At 34.7% G+C, this 15,401-nt stretch overlaps 3 protein-coding genes across 4 annotated transcripts; 2 read left to right on the top strand and 1 right to left on the bottom strand.

Moving 5' to 3' along the window:
* The first annotated feature begins 385 nt into the window (after nt 1-385).
* On the top strand, nt 386-1,992 carry LOC125839248 (ATP-dependent DNA helicase PIF1-like). Its single transcript, XM_049518220.1, has one exon. The coding sequence runs from the start codon at nt 414-416 to the stop codon at nt 1,908-1,910; it is 1,497 nt and encodes a 498-aa protein (XP_049374177.1). The 5' UTR covers nt 386-413; the 3' UTR covers nt 1,911-1,992.
* A 1,799-nt stretch (nt 1,993-3,791) lies between these two features.
* Nucleotides 3,792-4,848, top strand: LOC125839262 (uncharacterized). The gene has a single exon (XM_049518237.1). The coding sequence runs from the start codon at nt 3,858-3,860 to the stop codon at nt 4,641-4,643; it is 786 nt and encodes a 261-aa protein (XP_049374194.1). The 5' UTR covers nt 3,792-3,857; the 3' UTR covers nt 4,644-4,848.
* Nucleotides 4,849-6,135: 1,287 nt separating this feature from the next.
* On the bottom strand, nt 6,136-11,939 carry LOC125839251 (integrin-linked protein kinase 1). 2 transcript variants are annotated; one of them, XM_049518223.1, is made up of 12 exons: nt 11,557-11,938; nt 10,595-10,669; nt 10,409-10,504; nt 9,670-9,755; nt 9,439-9,559; nt 8,987-9,066; nt 8,524-8,586; nt 8,285-8,403; nt 7,348-7,433; nt 6,736-6,857; nt 6,560-6,671; nt 6,136-6,167 (listed from the first exon to the last, which is right to left on the bottom strand). In XM_049518223.1, exons 1-12 carry the CDS (start codon nt 11,881-11,883, stop codon nt 6,144-6,146), a joined length of 1,311 nt encoding a protein of 436 aa, XP_049374180.1. In that variant the 5' UTR covers nt 11,884-11,938; the 3' UTR covers nt 6,136-6,143. The 2 variants fall into 2 exon arrangements, with proteins under 2 accessions (XP_049374180.1, XP_049374179.1); XM_049518222.1 differs by lacking the exon at nt 6,136-6,167 and having other exon boundaries at nt 6,452-6,671; nt 11,557-11,939.
* Nucleotides 11,940-15,401: the final 3,462 nt, after the last annotated feature.

The following is a 15,401-nucleotide window of genomic DNA, read 5'->3' as shown; positions in this document are numbered from 1 at the left end:
AAATTTGCTATAATGTCTGATAAAGATTCAATAAATACAGTTATTTAGAGACTTTGTTGATACTCACAGCAGAAAAATACCATTTTTCCTAACCTAAACCTCTTCTTGATGAATAAAGTTTGAATTTTTTTGTCCATTTTCAGTCAAAAAAACAATTTTGTGTGTTGAAATTTGATTAGCCAAGAATTGGTTTTCTCACAACAAAAAACGGGGTCTGGGGAGGATAGAGTGTAAACGGACCTTATCACTATTCTCTGAGTCACAGAGGCTGTTTTCGAGGCTTAAGAATTGGTTTTCTCACAACAACAAACGGGATTTGGGGAAGGTAGAGTGTACACAGACCTTATCACTATTTTCCGAGCCAGAGAGGCTGTTGTCGAGGCTTAAGAATTGGTTTTGTTGAATTTAGTAATATGAAGTTGTCATTGTTGTACACAGCTAAAACAGCCTATAGGTTCTTGAGCTCCAAAGCTACATGGGGGTGTCAAGTTAGTGCAAAGAGTAAGGTAAAAAGTTGTAGAAGTGAACTCTTACGTACTAAAAAGCCTAAAGTGAAGTTAACTGAGCAGCAAAATCAAATCTTGGAAGCAATTTCAAATGGGAATTCTGTTTTCATTACTGGGTCAGCAGGGACTGGAAAAACCTATTTACTTCAGCATATCATCACTAAACTTAGGAAGATTCATGGGAAATCTCGGGTTTTTGTTACAGCTTCAACTGGGGTTGCTGCTTGTTCCCTCAATGGGCAAACCCTTCATTCTTTTGCTGGAATTGGACTTGGTGATGCTAGTTCTGTGGATTTGCTATCTAGGGTTTCGTTGGATAAGAGAGCGTATCGAAGATGGAATAAAGTTAGGGCTTTGGTTATCGATGAGATTAGTATGGTTAGTGGTGAGGTTTTCGACAATCTTGAGTTCATTGCAAGGAGCATTAGAAGTGAAGAGCTTGGCTGTGAGGAGAAGATTTGGGGTGGGATACAATTAGTTGTGAGTGGAGATTTTTTTCAGCTTCCACCAGTTATTAATAAGAAGGGACAACAGAAGGAATTTGCTTTTGAAGCTGATTGTTGGAATGCTAGTTTTGACGAACAAATAGAACTTAAAACTATCTTTAGGCAATCAGATGCACAGCTTATAAAACTGCTGCAGGGGATTAGGAAAGGGAAGTACGATTCCGATGATTTGAAGTTATTGGATCAATGTTGCTCAAAAGTGGAGCCAGATTCTTCAGCTGTTCAGCTCTATCCACGGATTGAGGATGTGAGTAGAGTGAACGCTGAGAGACTGGACTGTTTAGATGAGGTTCTGTTTCATTATCAAGCTCTTGATAGTGGTAAAGATCCTTGGAAGAAGCAGCTTAAGAATGGAATTGCACCTGAGTTGCTCAAATTGTGTGTAGGATCTCGGGTTCTCTTGACGAAGAACATTGATGTTGTTAATGGACTTGTGAATGGTGCTACTGGTACAATCTTAGATTTTGCTGTTGTTCAAGATACTCATAAATTATATGACCGTGAGATTTCTGATATTTGCGGAAATGGTAACCTGCTACCTGTTGTTAGATTTGATTCTGGCCAAGAACTGATGATTGGTGTAGAAAGATGGTATGTAATGGAGGGAGATGAAGCTGTTGCAATGCGAAAGCAAATTCCACTCATATTGGCTTGGGCTCTAAGCATTCACAAGTGTCAAGGGATGACTCTGAACAACCTCCATACAGACCTCTACCGTGTTTTTGGCTTTGGGATGGTATATGTTGCTCTTTCGCGTGTTAAAAGCTTGGATGGCCTTAATCTAGTCAATTTCAATCCGTCAAAGATCAAAGCAAACCCCAAGGTTTTGCAGTTCTATGAAAGATTGTCTGCTGAGAAAGATGAACAAAAGGGAGACAGTGTAACTGATGATATCTAAATTTGGAAGTCTCTGATGTAAACCTCGAGTAATGGTAGTATAATTCAGGGAAGTTCCTTTGATGATCTTAAGCTAGATATGTGTGTGGGAAGAGACGTATATGGGACTTTTAAAGTAGAAACAAACACATTCAGAGCAATCCCGGAAGACGTAACAAAGATACAATCTTTGGTCATTCAAACCAGGGCATTGAGTTCTTCATTTCCTCCAGGTAACAGATTTGTTTGCCAAGCACCAGCACCTTAAATTTACAGAAAATCTGAGGATCTTCTGCCTATTACATAAACTTTATGAGGTGCAATGTCCGTATTTCTAGATTGTCACTTGAATCCCAGAAACACGCGAAGTATCTCAGTTATGTAAAGACAGGTCATTGTAGAGGAATGGATATACCCCTTCTTTACGAGACCTACAGAGGTGCGTCCTCCTACGTGTATCAACATATTTCTGTATATCTTATTAGTATCAATGGAGCTTTCATTCAGCTATAGGAAGGGATCTTGATCCATGACAACCTACTGTACTCTCGATTGAGACTTTTGTATAACCAACTGGATATTTCAGATGAAATTTTTTAGTGGTTTAACATGTTTTATCGCCAAGCTCGTTCATTGGGGCTTGGTGAGCCAGGTACCAGTAGCTGAAATGCAGTTGTTTGATATGGATCTTGTTACGTCAAGTGTATAGCCTATGAACATAAAACATTTGTATGATAAAAGATTGTTTACGAGCTATTGCATAGGAACAGGATTTAGCCGCACTACTTGGAGTATATGAGATTGTTTACGAGCTATTGCATAGGAACATGATTTACCTTGTGCGGCTGTTGGTTACCTTGTCACTGGACTGGTCTATTTTCCATGTTGACATTTCTAATTGTGTTTTGATTTAAGAATTGCAATTAAAGATAAGTGGACATGCAATTGCCTCATAACCAAATAAAAACAAAGTTCATCAATTTATCAAACTTCAAGATGACCTTCAACACATCGTGATGAACTCTTCTTTGCTTTAAAAAATTGATTAAACTCTCAAAACTTCATATGTGCCACATGTTGGAAATCTTACGAAAAATACCTTCACCACAAATACTCGTATGAAAATCACCAAAGCTTGAGGTGTGTTGAAAGACACTGTCTAAGATATTTCATTCGATATAAGTGTATTCCCAGGATCCAACAAGCTCTTCTAGTATAAAACTAGAAACTAACAAAGATCCACAAAAGAAAACCAACAATATAGATGGAAGAATTATAAGGAAGAATTTCTCCCTCTCTCTCTATTCACACAAAAGGAATATATATGATTTCTTACACCAACAATAGCCATGAGAATATCAACCTCTTTCTTCAACCCTCATTATTGAAATGGATTAATGGAATCTCAATAAAGAAAATGAGACGTTGGAAAAAAGTATTAAAGACCATAGTTAATCAAGACTATTTAGGACATTCAATGGCTATTTAAGTATGAAAATTAAAATTGTCGACACAAATCTTTTCTCAAAAATGAAAGTCATAAAGCTATGCAATTGTAGAATCAATTATTCGTGGGAAGAAATATCTCTATATAAATCATAATAATTAACAACTTAAAATATTAAAATAATATGTTAAAAAATTAATTAACTCTCAAAATATTATTTGTGTAAGGTTTAAGAAAAATTATATCTAACTAGTAGCTCAATAAAATGAAATGCTATCAATACTTAAATAAATAAAATAAAATAATATGATGGGTCCCACCTCCCACACTTTTTGACTTGAAATACAACGTTCCAAAAACATGAGTTAGCCGTTTTAGCAGTGAGAGCCTGAGAGGAAAGCTCCATTGATGTAACTCCCAAAAAACTTCTCCCAATTACCTCAACCGCACCTAAATTTGGAGAATTACACTCCGAAAAATCTACTTAAATTCTCTGTTTTTGGTGTTTCAGAGACTTCATTCATGGCGGATTTCTCTTTTCTTTCTGATAGTGACAATGAAAAAGCTGTAGAAGATCTTCTCTCACAAGCAATGGATCAATCTGTTCTTGAACAAGTTGCTGCCATTAATTGTTCTGGTTTTACCGACTCTGTACTCCCCACTCAGCTCGAAACTCGTTTTCGCAAACTCAAATCCCTTCCTACTGCTCCGGCAACTCCAAAACCCTCTGCTGTCGCAAGAAATTCGAAGAGTTTCGGTTCCTCGGAGTTCCCAAACACCCCTAAAACGAAGAAAATTGATGATGAAAATGAGAAAATTGAAGGAAGCCCAGTTGAGGCGAAAGGTTCTAAGGTGAATTTGGAAGATGGGTTTGTTGAAAAACAGACGAAATCAACGGTTAGTTCGATTGAAAATGATGTTTTCTCGATAACCACAAATGGGAAAAGAGGGAACAAATCTTCATCTGGGCCAATATCATCTCCATCGGATTCTTCGAAGGATTGTTTGTCTCCACCAGCGAAAACTGGGTGTTTTTGGTGTTCACCTAAGAAGGGGTTTAATAAAAAGGGGAAAGAGAATAGGAATGTGAGTATGGGGCTGAAATGGGGGAAGGATGATGAGTTTTTATCGGACATGAGTATATTTTCGTCGAAAAATCAAGAGAAGTTGATGAAGAAAGCCATGGAGGAGCAAGAGAAGATTAATAGAGAAGCTGAGAAGATTGTTAAGTGGGCAAAGCAAGCATCTGCTCGGATGGATGTTTCTAGCATTGAAGATGAACTAAGTGATGATGACACTTTCAAATGAATGTGAGAATTCCTTTTATGCTGCTTTACTAGTAAACTTTATAAGATGCAATGTTCATGTTTTTAGATTATCACTTGAATCCTAGGAACACATTTAAGTGTCACAACTATGTAAAGATGGGTTTTTGTAAAAGGCTGTTGGTTTCCTTGTCATCCAAAAAAGAAAACAGATTGGACTAGACTATTCTCTTTGTTGGCATTTCTAATTGTGTTTTGATGCAATTGCCGCATATATATATAACCAAATAAAAACTAAGTTCCATCATAATTAACTACACTGTAAAGATAAGAATTTTTTTATTATAGAGAAAAAAAGTGTTTGCTAAAATTTGTACAGTTTACAATAGCTGAAACAACCAAAATTAGAAGTGAATAGTGTCATTCATCAAACTTCCAGTACAACAGCAATGGAAGCCATACCAGTCACATTCTCTCCAAACCATAGTCGCCCAAAAGAAAGAAAAAAGATGTTGAAATAAAAGTTGGAAGCATGCACAATAAGAATTAATCGATCAAAAATGTAGCTGCAACGCAAGCACATCTCATCAGACGGTTGGGCGAGATGAGCGACTCTTTGAATTTGAATGATCAAACTTCAAGATGGCCTTCAGTTTCTGGAAAAAATTAAGTGCGCATGCCTGCAAGTAACTCAATCAGAGGCTGAGAAAGTGGTCATGAAGCTGACACTATGTACAAAAACTTGTGAAGAAACCCAAGTTGACTACATTGGGCATTGATTGAAGTCAAAATATATTTTTGTATATTTAAAGATAATTTAATAGAAGGGGAGTTTGGAGTGATGATAAGTGGTGTACTGTGACCACGAGGTCATTTTTTCACTATGAAAACAACCTCTTAATGAAACGCAAAGTAGTAAGATTATGTACAAACACTCAATATGGTCCAGCCCTTCCCTGGACCCATAAGTAACGAGAGCTTAGCGCACAAGATTATCCTTTTGTTCATATATAATTTAAGACAGTACAAACAGTAACAACATTCCCTATTTGTTCCAATAATAAACATGACAGTGAGAATGAACAGATAAGGGCAAGTATTGATAATCAATTTCCTAGAGAGACTATGGAAGGAATGGTAACAGGAATTTTCCTCACTTTTTGTTCCCAAAGTTCCTCCCATAATGTAACTATAAATTAATAAAAACCAAAGACATATGCGGGTATTTTTTCCTCCAAGCTTCTTTTTCTTTTCTTTGCTTTTTTGGTGCAGCTATAAGAGGTCATTGATTAAACAGAAACATAACCCCCGCTAGGGGTGGAATAAATCACCGGAAGCCAAATTACCAGGCTGAACCGGGAATCCTTTATTCAGTAACCGGTACGATATTTAGGAGTAAATTTCAGAATTTTTGTACTCGGTGTGGTAGTTCGGTAACCGGTACTACCTAATAGCTAAGTTTCTAACTTTATCAGCCTTTGAGCAAGAGCATCAATTCACCAGTACTGACAATAAGGTACATGTTTTAACTAGTACCTCCCTTCTACTTTTTAATGCTACACTTCGTCTAAAAGTATATAAGAGGAGTGGGTAAAGTCATTATATTAATGAATGAATTCCGTGCTTCAGGAAAACAACTCAAGAGTAATTTCTCATGCTCCAGGCAAACAATTTAGGAGCTATTGTCAAAGCTAGTTACCTACATCCTAGTAATCGAGTTTCAGATCTAGTCTTTAAAACTTTTCATGCTTTTGGATTGCAAAAGAATCTCAATCTTAATTTTGGGCTGAATTTGGACTTACTGTTTTCCGAGATTTATACGGCCATGCCAACTCCACCTTCAATACGTAATTACCGAATTACTGAACCAGAATTTACCGTACCGAAGCTTGATTTACTATACATGACCGAACTTTGGAAATACCGAACTGAAGGGGATCGGGTGAGAGAGGTTCGTACCTTCCAACGTCTTCTATGCAAAAGAATGCGGCTGATTTCTTCCAACCTGATAATTATTCGCTGAAAAGTCAGTCTTTTTGATGGTTGCTCCTCCCAGCAATCCTCAATTAACCTGTTGAAATAATCACTTTAAATACAATTGAAGGAAATTGAAAGAAACACATGGACTTACTTACTCTCTCAATCCATGAGCATACAACTTTTGTGAAGCACTAAAGGGAGGGCGTTCATTTGCAACATATGCTTTGGCCACCTCAATTTCCTGCTTCATGGAAAATGGTGGACAGCCTTCAATCATCTGTGGAACGGAAAGCATTAAGGCGTATACATGTCTAACCCAACGGCCCTCTTAAATATTAAGGAAATTACAAACATGCTGGAACAGTCAAGATGCTCCAAGTGAATTAATAAAGTAGAATAAGCATAATTTGCAAGAAATAAGAATAGGAGCCAGTAGATGGCAATACAATCTTTTTAGGCCCAACTAACATTGACTGCAAAATATGGAGGACCCCGTTGCCTTTTTCCTCCATGAGATGAGATCTAGAACGCATACAATACCAACCTGTTGGTGGCTATCAGTCTGATATCATGCCCATTAGCACACATTACACATCAAATTTCAGTTACATGAAGTAAAAAAACTGAAAATAACTACGAAGCAAGAAGTGATAGCCAGCTGCCCACGAACAAACTTAACATTTTTTCTTCCAGACAGGGCACAACTGGAGAGCCTTATTCAGTAGTTTATGCATGAGAGGAAAGTATTAAGAATTAGAAGAGCTTACCTCTTGCAATATCAAAGCAAATGAGAAAACATCCACCTTGGTATCATACTCCTCATGCTTAAGAACTTCTGGAGCAACATATCTCCCTGTAAACCAAGAGGTCAATTCAACTTGTTATTCTCATAAACTAAAACATTAGAATCTTATATCACATCAATTGCCTTGTTAAAAACATGCATATAAAGACCCATAGTTCTACAATGATTAAATAGGAGTGTTATCAACTAAATTTTGAGGCAACCAGCTTATGCATATTTTTTTCTAAAATAACTAATTAATACCCTTCTTCAAATTCTATTGCCAAATGTTCAAGAGTAATTCTTTTGATGAACAAAAAAAATCAAGATACTCCTTCTATTCCAAATCCTAGAGTTTCATTCACTAGCACAGCCATTTAAGTGTCTAAACGTGAACTGTTTAGTATTTGCTGGCAAAAGATACAAGGCCCCCAAGGCCTAGCTCAAGTGGCAAAAGGTGGAGGATTTGTGGCTTAGGTCGCAGGTTCAAGCCCCACACCATGCAAAGCGAAGCCCGGTATTTAAGTGGAGAAGGGTAGAGGGGCGGGCCCATTATCCACCAAGTTTAGAAGGCTGTGATTGGTCCAAAGGGCGGTTCACACACGGATTTCTCGGTTATCAAAAAAGAAGATACAAGGACCATATAAACATTTTCAGTTTCAAAAAAAAAAAAAAAGATTCAAGGACCATACGCTGAATCTTAGAGAGGAAACTGGAGGTGAAAATGTGTTTCATCAAAATTAAAAGGAAAAGTAGAACCATGAGACTTTTGAGCCTAAAGCCATTGTTTGTACACACTTTGCATAAAGAAAAAAGGAACAAAATATAAGAGTAACAAAAAAATGACAACAAAGTAACAGTAACAAATCATTAGTGTGAATATATTTCTTCAACAGCCTAAAATGCTGGGATATACTCACATGAATCCTCTTGGCGTGCCAATGGTCTATCTTCCTTGACAGTTCTGGTAAATTTCATCAGCTTACTAAGTCCAAAATCTGCAACTTTCAGAAGTCCAGAATCATCCCGTAATATGTTTCTGTCATTTCACTCAGAAATTAAAAGTTTTCCATACATTTGTCAGGCTTCAGCCACTAAAGAACAAACAAAGCACGTGACTGGCCACTGGGAAACAGTCAGGAAGACTATAATAACATACTCAGGCTCCAGGTCTCGATGAATTATTGCTTCAGGTTTATGCTCATGCAAGTAGTTTATTCCTCTGCAAAATGTATACAAATATGACTATATGAGACACATAGACGCAACTATAAGAAAGACAAATTCAGATTTCTCAACATATTTATGTACACAGCTTCTTCTGCAATTGATCGTGAAGCTGTGCCACTAATTTGCTTTCTAATGAAAATTTATAATCATCATGGAGCCCCAAAGGCCAGCACTATACTGTGTTGAGATCAATAAAGTATGAAGAGATACAAAATGAATGTAACAATTCTAAATTATACTTTAGAACTGAAGAGACTGTAGTTGGCGTTCCTGTATTAATGGCCATTTATCAACAGACACCTTAGGCAAATTCAAGCACCTGGTGAACAGCATGCATGTAATACTAATAAGATTTTCAAGTGGAAATTCAGGACATCAGCCAGTAAACTGACCTTGCAATATCCAGTGCAAACTTCACAGCCATTATTGGCTTTAATGCACCTTTCCGTTTCAGGAATGCACGAAGATCTCCCTGCATACAGAACAGAATCAACGGTATACTTTAGATCGGCAGGGACTTCAAAGGCTTTCTCAACGACTTTAATGAATTTAGTTGACATAAATAATGGGGAATATTTCCTTTGATCAACAAACAAACAGAACCATGGCTTTAATGATGAAATAATATGCATGATTTGTTAAGTCGTTAACATCCTTGTATTTAGTACTTCGTTGATACTTAACCATCAATTATACTATTTTGATGCATGGTCGTTCTTGATTTTGACTTTGTGATAATTTCAAAGTACTTTAAGTACAATAAGTTCTTGATTTTGTGATATCATAGCAAGATTCTGGAGATAACTCCAGGAAGTGGTGAGTTGTTCTTTTAAATCAAAAGTACCTTAGGCAGATACTCTGTGATGATCATCATTGGGCTACTCTGTGTCACAGCACCAAGAAACTGGACTACATTTGGGTGGCGTATCTTCTGTAGTAAGGCAAGCTCATCCCCAAATGCCTTGCTGAAAAACAGTTAGAAGACAAAGAAAAGAGTCTTTAGTAATTTTTTTATGAACTGTCAAATGAGGAATGCTCTAATTCCAACATCATAGATAGTCTATGACCAACCCACACTTTATCTTTGTCGGTGAACAATTCTTCACCAAGTTTCTTAACAGCAACCTCAGTTCCACGCCACAGAGCAACACAATACGTACCCTACAACCATTTAATATGATATGAAAATATATTGCAGTGTTGAAAGTTAATCTACTTTTATTCCAGATACAGAGCAACAGACAAGAAGTTAGAAATAACAGATAGGATTAAAGCAAATAGTTGCCAGAAACAAATACAATAATACATCAGATACTTCATTCAACCCCAAATTCTTGATCTACTTACCTGTAGCCTACCTCACAAATCCCTCTTCAAAAATTTCAGGTAATATATTTTAATTTTCACTTTATGTTATCTTAATGTTGAATTGACATCTTGCTTCTAGCTATCCCACGTCTTCAAATTTCCAAACTATCATTTTAAACCTTCTCATCTAAATGCCCCTGCTAGTCGAAATTAGGTCATATATGTTGCGATGGATGAATAACATTTGGAATGGATTAAATAATGAAACCAAAACAACAATATGATGTATATTTGTGGCAGGTTGATCAACTAAGATAACTAAAGGTGAAACAGAGCTTGGCAATAAACTTGAAAAACATGCCAGTATACTTGTTACCAAAGGCAAGCATCCCATTCTGAAAAATCAGCAGACATCTAATGCAATAACACAACACAAATAACAAAAGGGTAAAGTGAGCAATGATCAAATAAGCATAACTATCAAGTCAAAGACAAAAAGTTGTTACCTTTGTTATGTTGACACTATTACTAAAATCAAGTTCTCTTGGATCAATTTCATACTCTGGAATTTCACGAGCATTTTCTACATGCATGGGAGCCACCTAAAGTAAAAAGTAAAACAGATAAAGTAAATGGTTATGCCATATTACCATAGTGCACTTAGATCTGACAATCTAGTTGTCGACACATACCGCAGGTTTTGCTCCATGTACTTCCAAAAGCTTGACCACATCATTATTCTTGTAATATATTGCATCTGCAAGAGGCTATTTAATCATACTTTGTCACTTCACTACTCTACTGTGAGTAGCCAAAAATAGACCTCAAGATAGTCACACATATGTTCCACTCTGTAGACATCAGTGTACAACTTGGAGTCTAACTCAGTTCACAAAGCATCACTATACTAATGATTAAACACTATTAAGAATTCATAAATCTTCTCCAGAAACAGACGTACTCCTTTGTCTAAATTTGTAAAACACTCTTCTCATTTGGAAACCAAGGTATTAGAACATCTCTTTCCTATACAGCTTTCAAGAGTTCAAATAAAATAATCTAAAAAAAATAAATTAAACTCTGATGTGATGTATCAAACTAATTTTTCATCAATTAATACTTTCCTGTTACTGTTACTAAGATAACATGTAAGCCATATTAACCTTCACATTGGCTTATTTTGCTTAGAAGCACTTCTTAGAAGCTCACAAAACGAGCACAATCTATCCAAACGAATATTTAACAAGGTAGACAATGCCATTGCACCCAATCCCACATTTTCCCTCGCTCCAACACACCCTAGATATGCAAAAATAGGCATTACCTGGGTTAAATATAAGCAAAAAGCTGTAATTCCTGGTGATTGGTCCAAAGGGCGGTCATAGACGGATTTCTCGGTTATAAAAAAAAAAAAAAAAAAAAACCTGTAATTCCTGATAGGAATTTCCAAATGACTAAGACGGTTTGAAAAGTTGAATACTAGACTGGAAAGAAAATGCTGGTAAATCACTTATCGAATCAGGATTGATGAAAGGGCATGGAAGTATTCCCAAATAACATTAGCCAAAAACTGCTTTTGAGCTGCTGGTTTGACCAGCTTTTAAACGTAATACAAGTTAGTGATATCTAAATACAGAGTAATAATGAAGTATACCGTACTGCCCCAGCGATCCATGGCATCCACATGAGCGCCATTTTTAAGCAGAAAATCAACAACATCAGCGTAACCCTGGCAAGCGGCAATATGCAACGCAGTCCGTCCATCGATATCCTTGTAGTTCACACGGGTACCGGAGTCCAAAAGTTCCTCCATACCTTCCAAATCACCGTCATTAGTCATGTACATTAACCTCAAACCGGAATCAATACCTTCATCGACTCCATGGGCGGCGGTAACTGAGTCGTCGGAAACGCCGTCTTTCTCCGGCGCCAAAGATGATTGTCTGCCCAGTGGAAACCTTGACTGCGACTTTGACTCCATAGTGAAAAACTTCAACTGTTTAGGCAATTATGGTTCGAGTAATCGAAGAAGTCGAGAAGGTTCTCGAACAATCTATCTGAAACGAATCAATAATAAGAACGAGTGAGAAGCAAAGGTGGATACTATGAGTTAGAATAATTTTTTTCGTTGAGAAGCATAAAGGGAAACGTATAAGAATAAGACAAATGCTTTATTTAAAGTGCTAAAGTTGAGCAAGGCCCTACATTATTCAATTTAAATATAAGCTTCTACATTGTCTTTTGAAAACAATGACAAAAACAATCTTTTATTAAAGGTGTTTAATTAAGATATATTTATATATAAAAAAAAAAAATTGACCTAGATTTTTGCATAATTTTTTATAGAGAAAAATTTAGAAATAGCAAACATAATAAGACATTATAGTTATATTTCGATAATTGTGTTCTATTGTTATAGTTCTGTTTGCTATGAGGCTGTGGTTTGTATATTTTTGTATGCTTGTATATTTCGCTTGCGAATATACAAATAGAGTAAGTATATACTCCCTCCGTCCACAATTGTTTGCCAGGGTAAGGTCATGCATATCCCTCAAGGAAAATTTAATATAAGGTGTAATTTGACTAATATAACCCTACTATATCAAGAATACCAAAAATTCACATAACTTTTCAATTGAACTACGCAATCATTAAGGGCAGAATTGGAAAAAAGTGACTAATTATTTCTTGATCGTTTAAATTGACAATTAATCTTGGACATCTATTTTTAGTATAGCTGCCAAACAATTGTGGACGGAGGGAGTACAAATTTTGTATTTATATATTTAGTAATTTTTCACAACTCTGTTTGTATATTTCGCTTACCAATATACAAACATGTAATTTATTATGATTTTTTCATAAATCGTATACAAATAACTAGAGTAAGCATATGCAAATTTCTAGATTTATACAATCAGGAACCGATTTATATAAATTATGGATTTATACAAATCATACAAATTATACAAACCAAGCGAATAACAAGAATTGAGAAAATTGTAGTCGCGAATTACAATTTTCTTAAAATGTAGCTATGGTATCTAATATAGGCTAACTGTTTGTTATTCTACATAATTTTCCTTTGTTTATATACATAGTTTAAATTTTGGTCAAACTACCTTATTAGACATACATCACTACCATATATACTAATTTTAACTTTATTTTTAAACATTTACATATATTACTAGTTTTAATATTTTTTATCATATATTATTGAAGATACAATCAATATTCATATCCCTTAAAACTAGGATTGATTAATTATCTTTACATTTAAATTCCAAAATTAGTGTTTTGATTAAAAACAAATATCTTTTATGAGTTAGGGTAAAACTCAAACTCCAACTCTTCCTCTTCCCTTGATCAATCGAAATTTACTGAGAATAAATACTCTATTAAAATGGATGTTCTACAGCTTGTCAACGCACACATCAAATTCTCAGCGTTTGATTTTCTCACTCTCAAACCAATCCCCCCACGAATCCACCATTTTTTCTCGCAAGGGAGACACCTCTTGTGCGCACAGATAATGGGTATCGTTGTAAGCAACAATTTTAAGCCCAATAGATTTATCAAATTCGACATTGACAATGGTACCGATTGCATACCTTATATACTATAGATCAACCGAGAAACTTCATGTCACTTCTCCTGTTGGATTTAGGCGCAGTGAGCAACACCGATGAATAAAAAAGGTGAAGCAAACACCGCCGTGGTGAGATGCCCTGACCAGCCACGAACGTATCAGATAGTTTCAATAAGCGATTTTATGCATGTATTTGACACATTATTGATGTATTTGATACATTATTGAGATACGATTATATGTATTTAGTTTTATCAGTATATCTTGTTTAGTGTGTATGTATCTAATGAATATATCGGAGATTTACGCATTATTGGAATTTTACGCATGTATTTGGCACAATTTGTTCTGTCATGTATTCGAGTCTTGTCATATGTATTTGGTCTTCTATCGTGTAACTTAGTATTATCATACATATTTGTTATGCTATTACAATGTATCTAACTATTTTCGTATTATTTGAGATACTTATTTTTGGATATAATTTATGAAATCGATACTTGATACATCAAATTATACATATAAAAGATACATGAAATAATATTAGATCATATAACTAGATACATGATACATTATGTATCTAATTGATGAAGAAGATGGAGTTTGTAATTTTAGAATTACTAATTTTTATGATTTAGATTTTTTTTTAATATTAAAATTGGTAACACTTGATACCAATTTAATCCGTTTTGTTTGTTAATTTCCCATCATTTACTCCTTTAATTAAGGAATTAAGTTATAACATTTAATTCAAATCAGTTAAGTCACGTATCTTATCCTTTTAAGTATGATAGATACATGTATATGTTGTAATTCAAATCAATTAAATCATGTATCTCGTCCATTTAAGTCTGATACATACATGTATCTAGCGGCTTTGATACATGTATTTGATTGCCGAAAATGGTATAGAAAGTAATATTGAAAACTATCTGGATTTATAGTTTTTAAGATCTAAAGTAGTGGAATTTATGTAGTTTACCCTTAATTTTTCGATGAAGAATGTATGGATGGTAGAGGCGGAGCTACGTGGGGGTTCGTTGATTCGTACGAAACCAATAGCTTTTCCATAGGGTGTAGACCCTGTATTTGTATGAAAAATTAAATAAATATATATATTTATTAACTTGTGAACCCCTTAACAAATTTGATTTGATGACTCAGTGGTAAGAAAGGAGTTGTGAAATGCTGTCCACACTAGTGTTGTGGGTTCTAAACCACTATCAACAAAAAATTCTCCACAATATTGTATTATATTGTGTTGTATCAATAATTTAATAATAAGTATAGACAAAATGAAAAGAGAATAATAAGATAACGACACGATGAAACTTTTCGTTATTGCCCAACGATTGATCTAAACGATACAATACAATAAAAATAAATATTATATTTAAACTAACAATACAATGTATGTGAACCATCCAAACACAATGATAGTTTGATCATAGAAATTGAAATTTATTTTCAATATATTTGTGACATTTGATCAAAATTTTAAAATTTAATTTTTAAATATTTTCAATTTTTTCGAGCCAATTTTGGGGATTTTTCCTCATAAAACTTTTTTTAAAAAAAAAGAAATGTATGTCCAAATACAATTTTAATATTCAAAAAGTCAATTTTTCGTTTTAAATTTCAAACTTTAAAAATTATAAATTATAGTGGAACAAAAGCTTAAGATATACTCATGAGCGATTCTAGACTTTTATACATTTAAAAATTTATAATTTTTTTTAAATCTTTGATAACTATTGAGTTGTTAGATTGAACTAAAATCATAGTAATAGTAATATAAAAGATTTTAATACGAACTCATATCCAGAGATGTAATTTTTTGTCGTTTTTATTACTTTGATGCAAATTTAATGAAATAAAATTACTTAATAATATATTTAAATCTACCT

Source organism: Solanum verrucosum, unplaced genomic scaffold (assembly GCF_900185275.1).
Source record: "Solanum verrucosum unplaced genomic scaffold, falcon-dt-bn FXZP01000170.1, whole genome shotgun sequence".
Lineage (NCBI taxonomy): Eukaryota > Viridiplantae > Streptophyta > Magnoliopsida > Solanales > Solanaceae > Solanum > Solanum verrucosum.
This window is presented reverse-complemented; position numbering and strand designations above follow the sequence as displayed.

What these genes read in the sequence shown, in the direction of transcription:
- LOC125839248 (XM_049518220.1), top strand. Translation starts at nt 414, where the DNA reads ATGAAGTTGTCATTGTTGTACACAGCTAAAACAGCCTATAGGTTCTTG.
- LOC125839262 (XM_049518237.1), top strand. Translation starts at nt 3,858, where the DNA reads ATGGCGGATTTCTCTTTTCTTTCTGATAGTGACAATGAAAAAGCTGTA.
- LOC125839251 (XM_049518222.1), bottom strand. Translation starts at nt 11,883, where the DNA reads ATGGAGTCAAAGTCGCAGTCAAGGTTTCCACTGGGCAGACAATCATCT. An exon ending in TTCACCGACAAAGATAAAGT is followed by an intron (nt 9,560 to 9,669) that starts GTGGGTTGGTCA and finishes ACTGTTTTTCAG; the next exon opens with CAAGGCATTTGGGGATGAGC. An exon ending in TCACAGAGTATCTGCCTAAG is followed by an intron (nt 9,067 to 9,438) that starts GTACTTTTGATT and finishes TTCTGTATGCAG; the next exon opens with GGAGATCTTCGTGCATTCCT.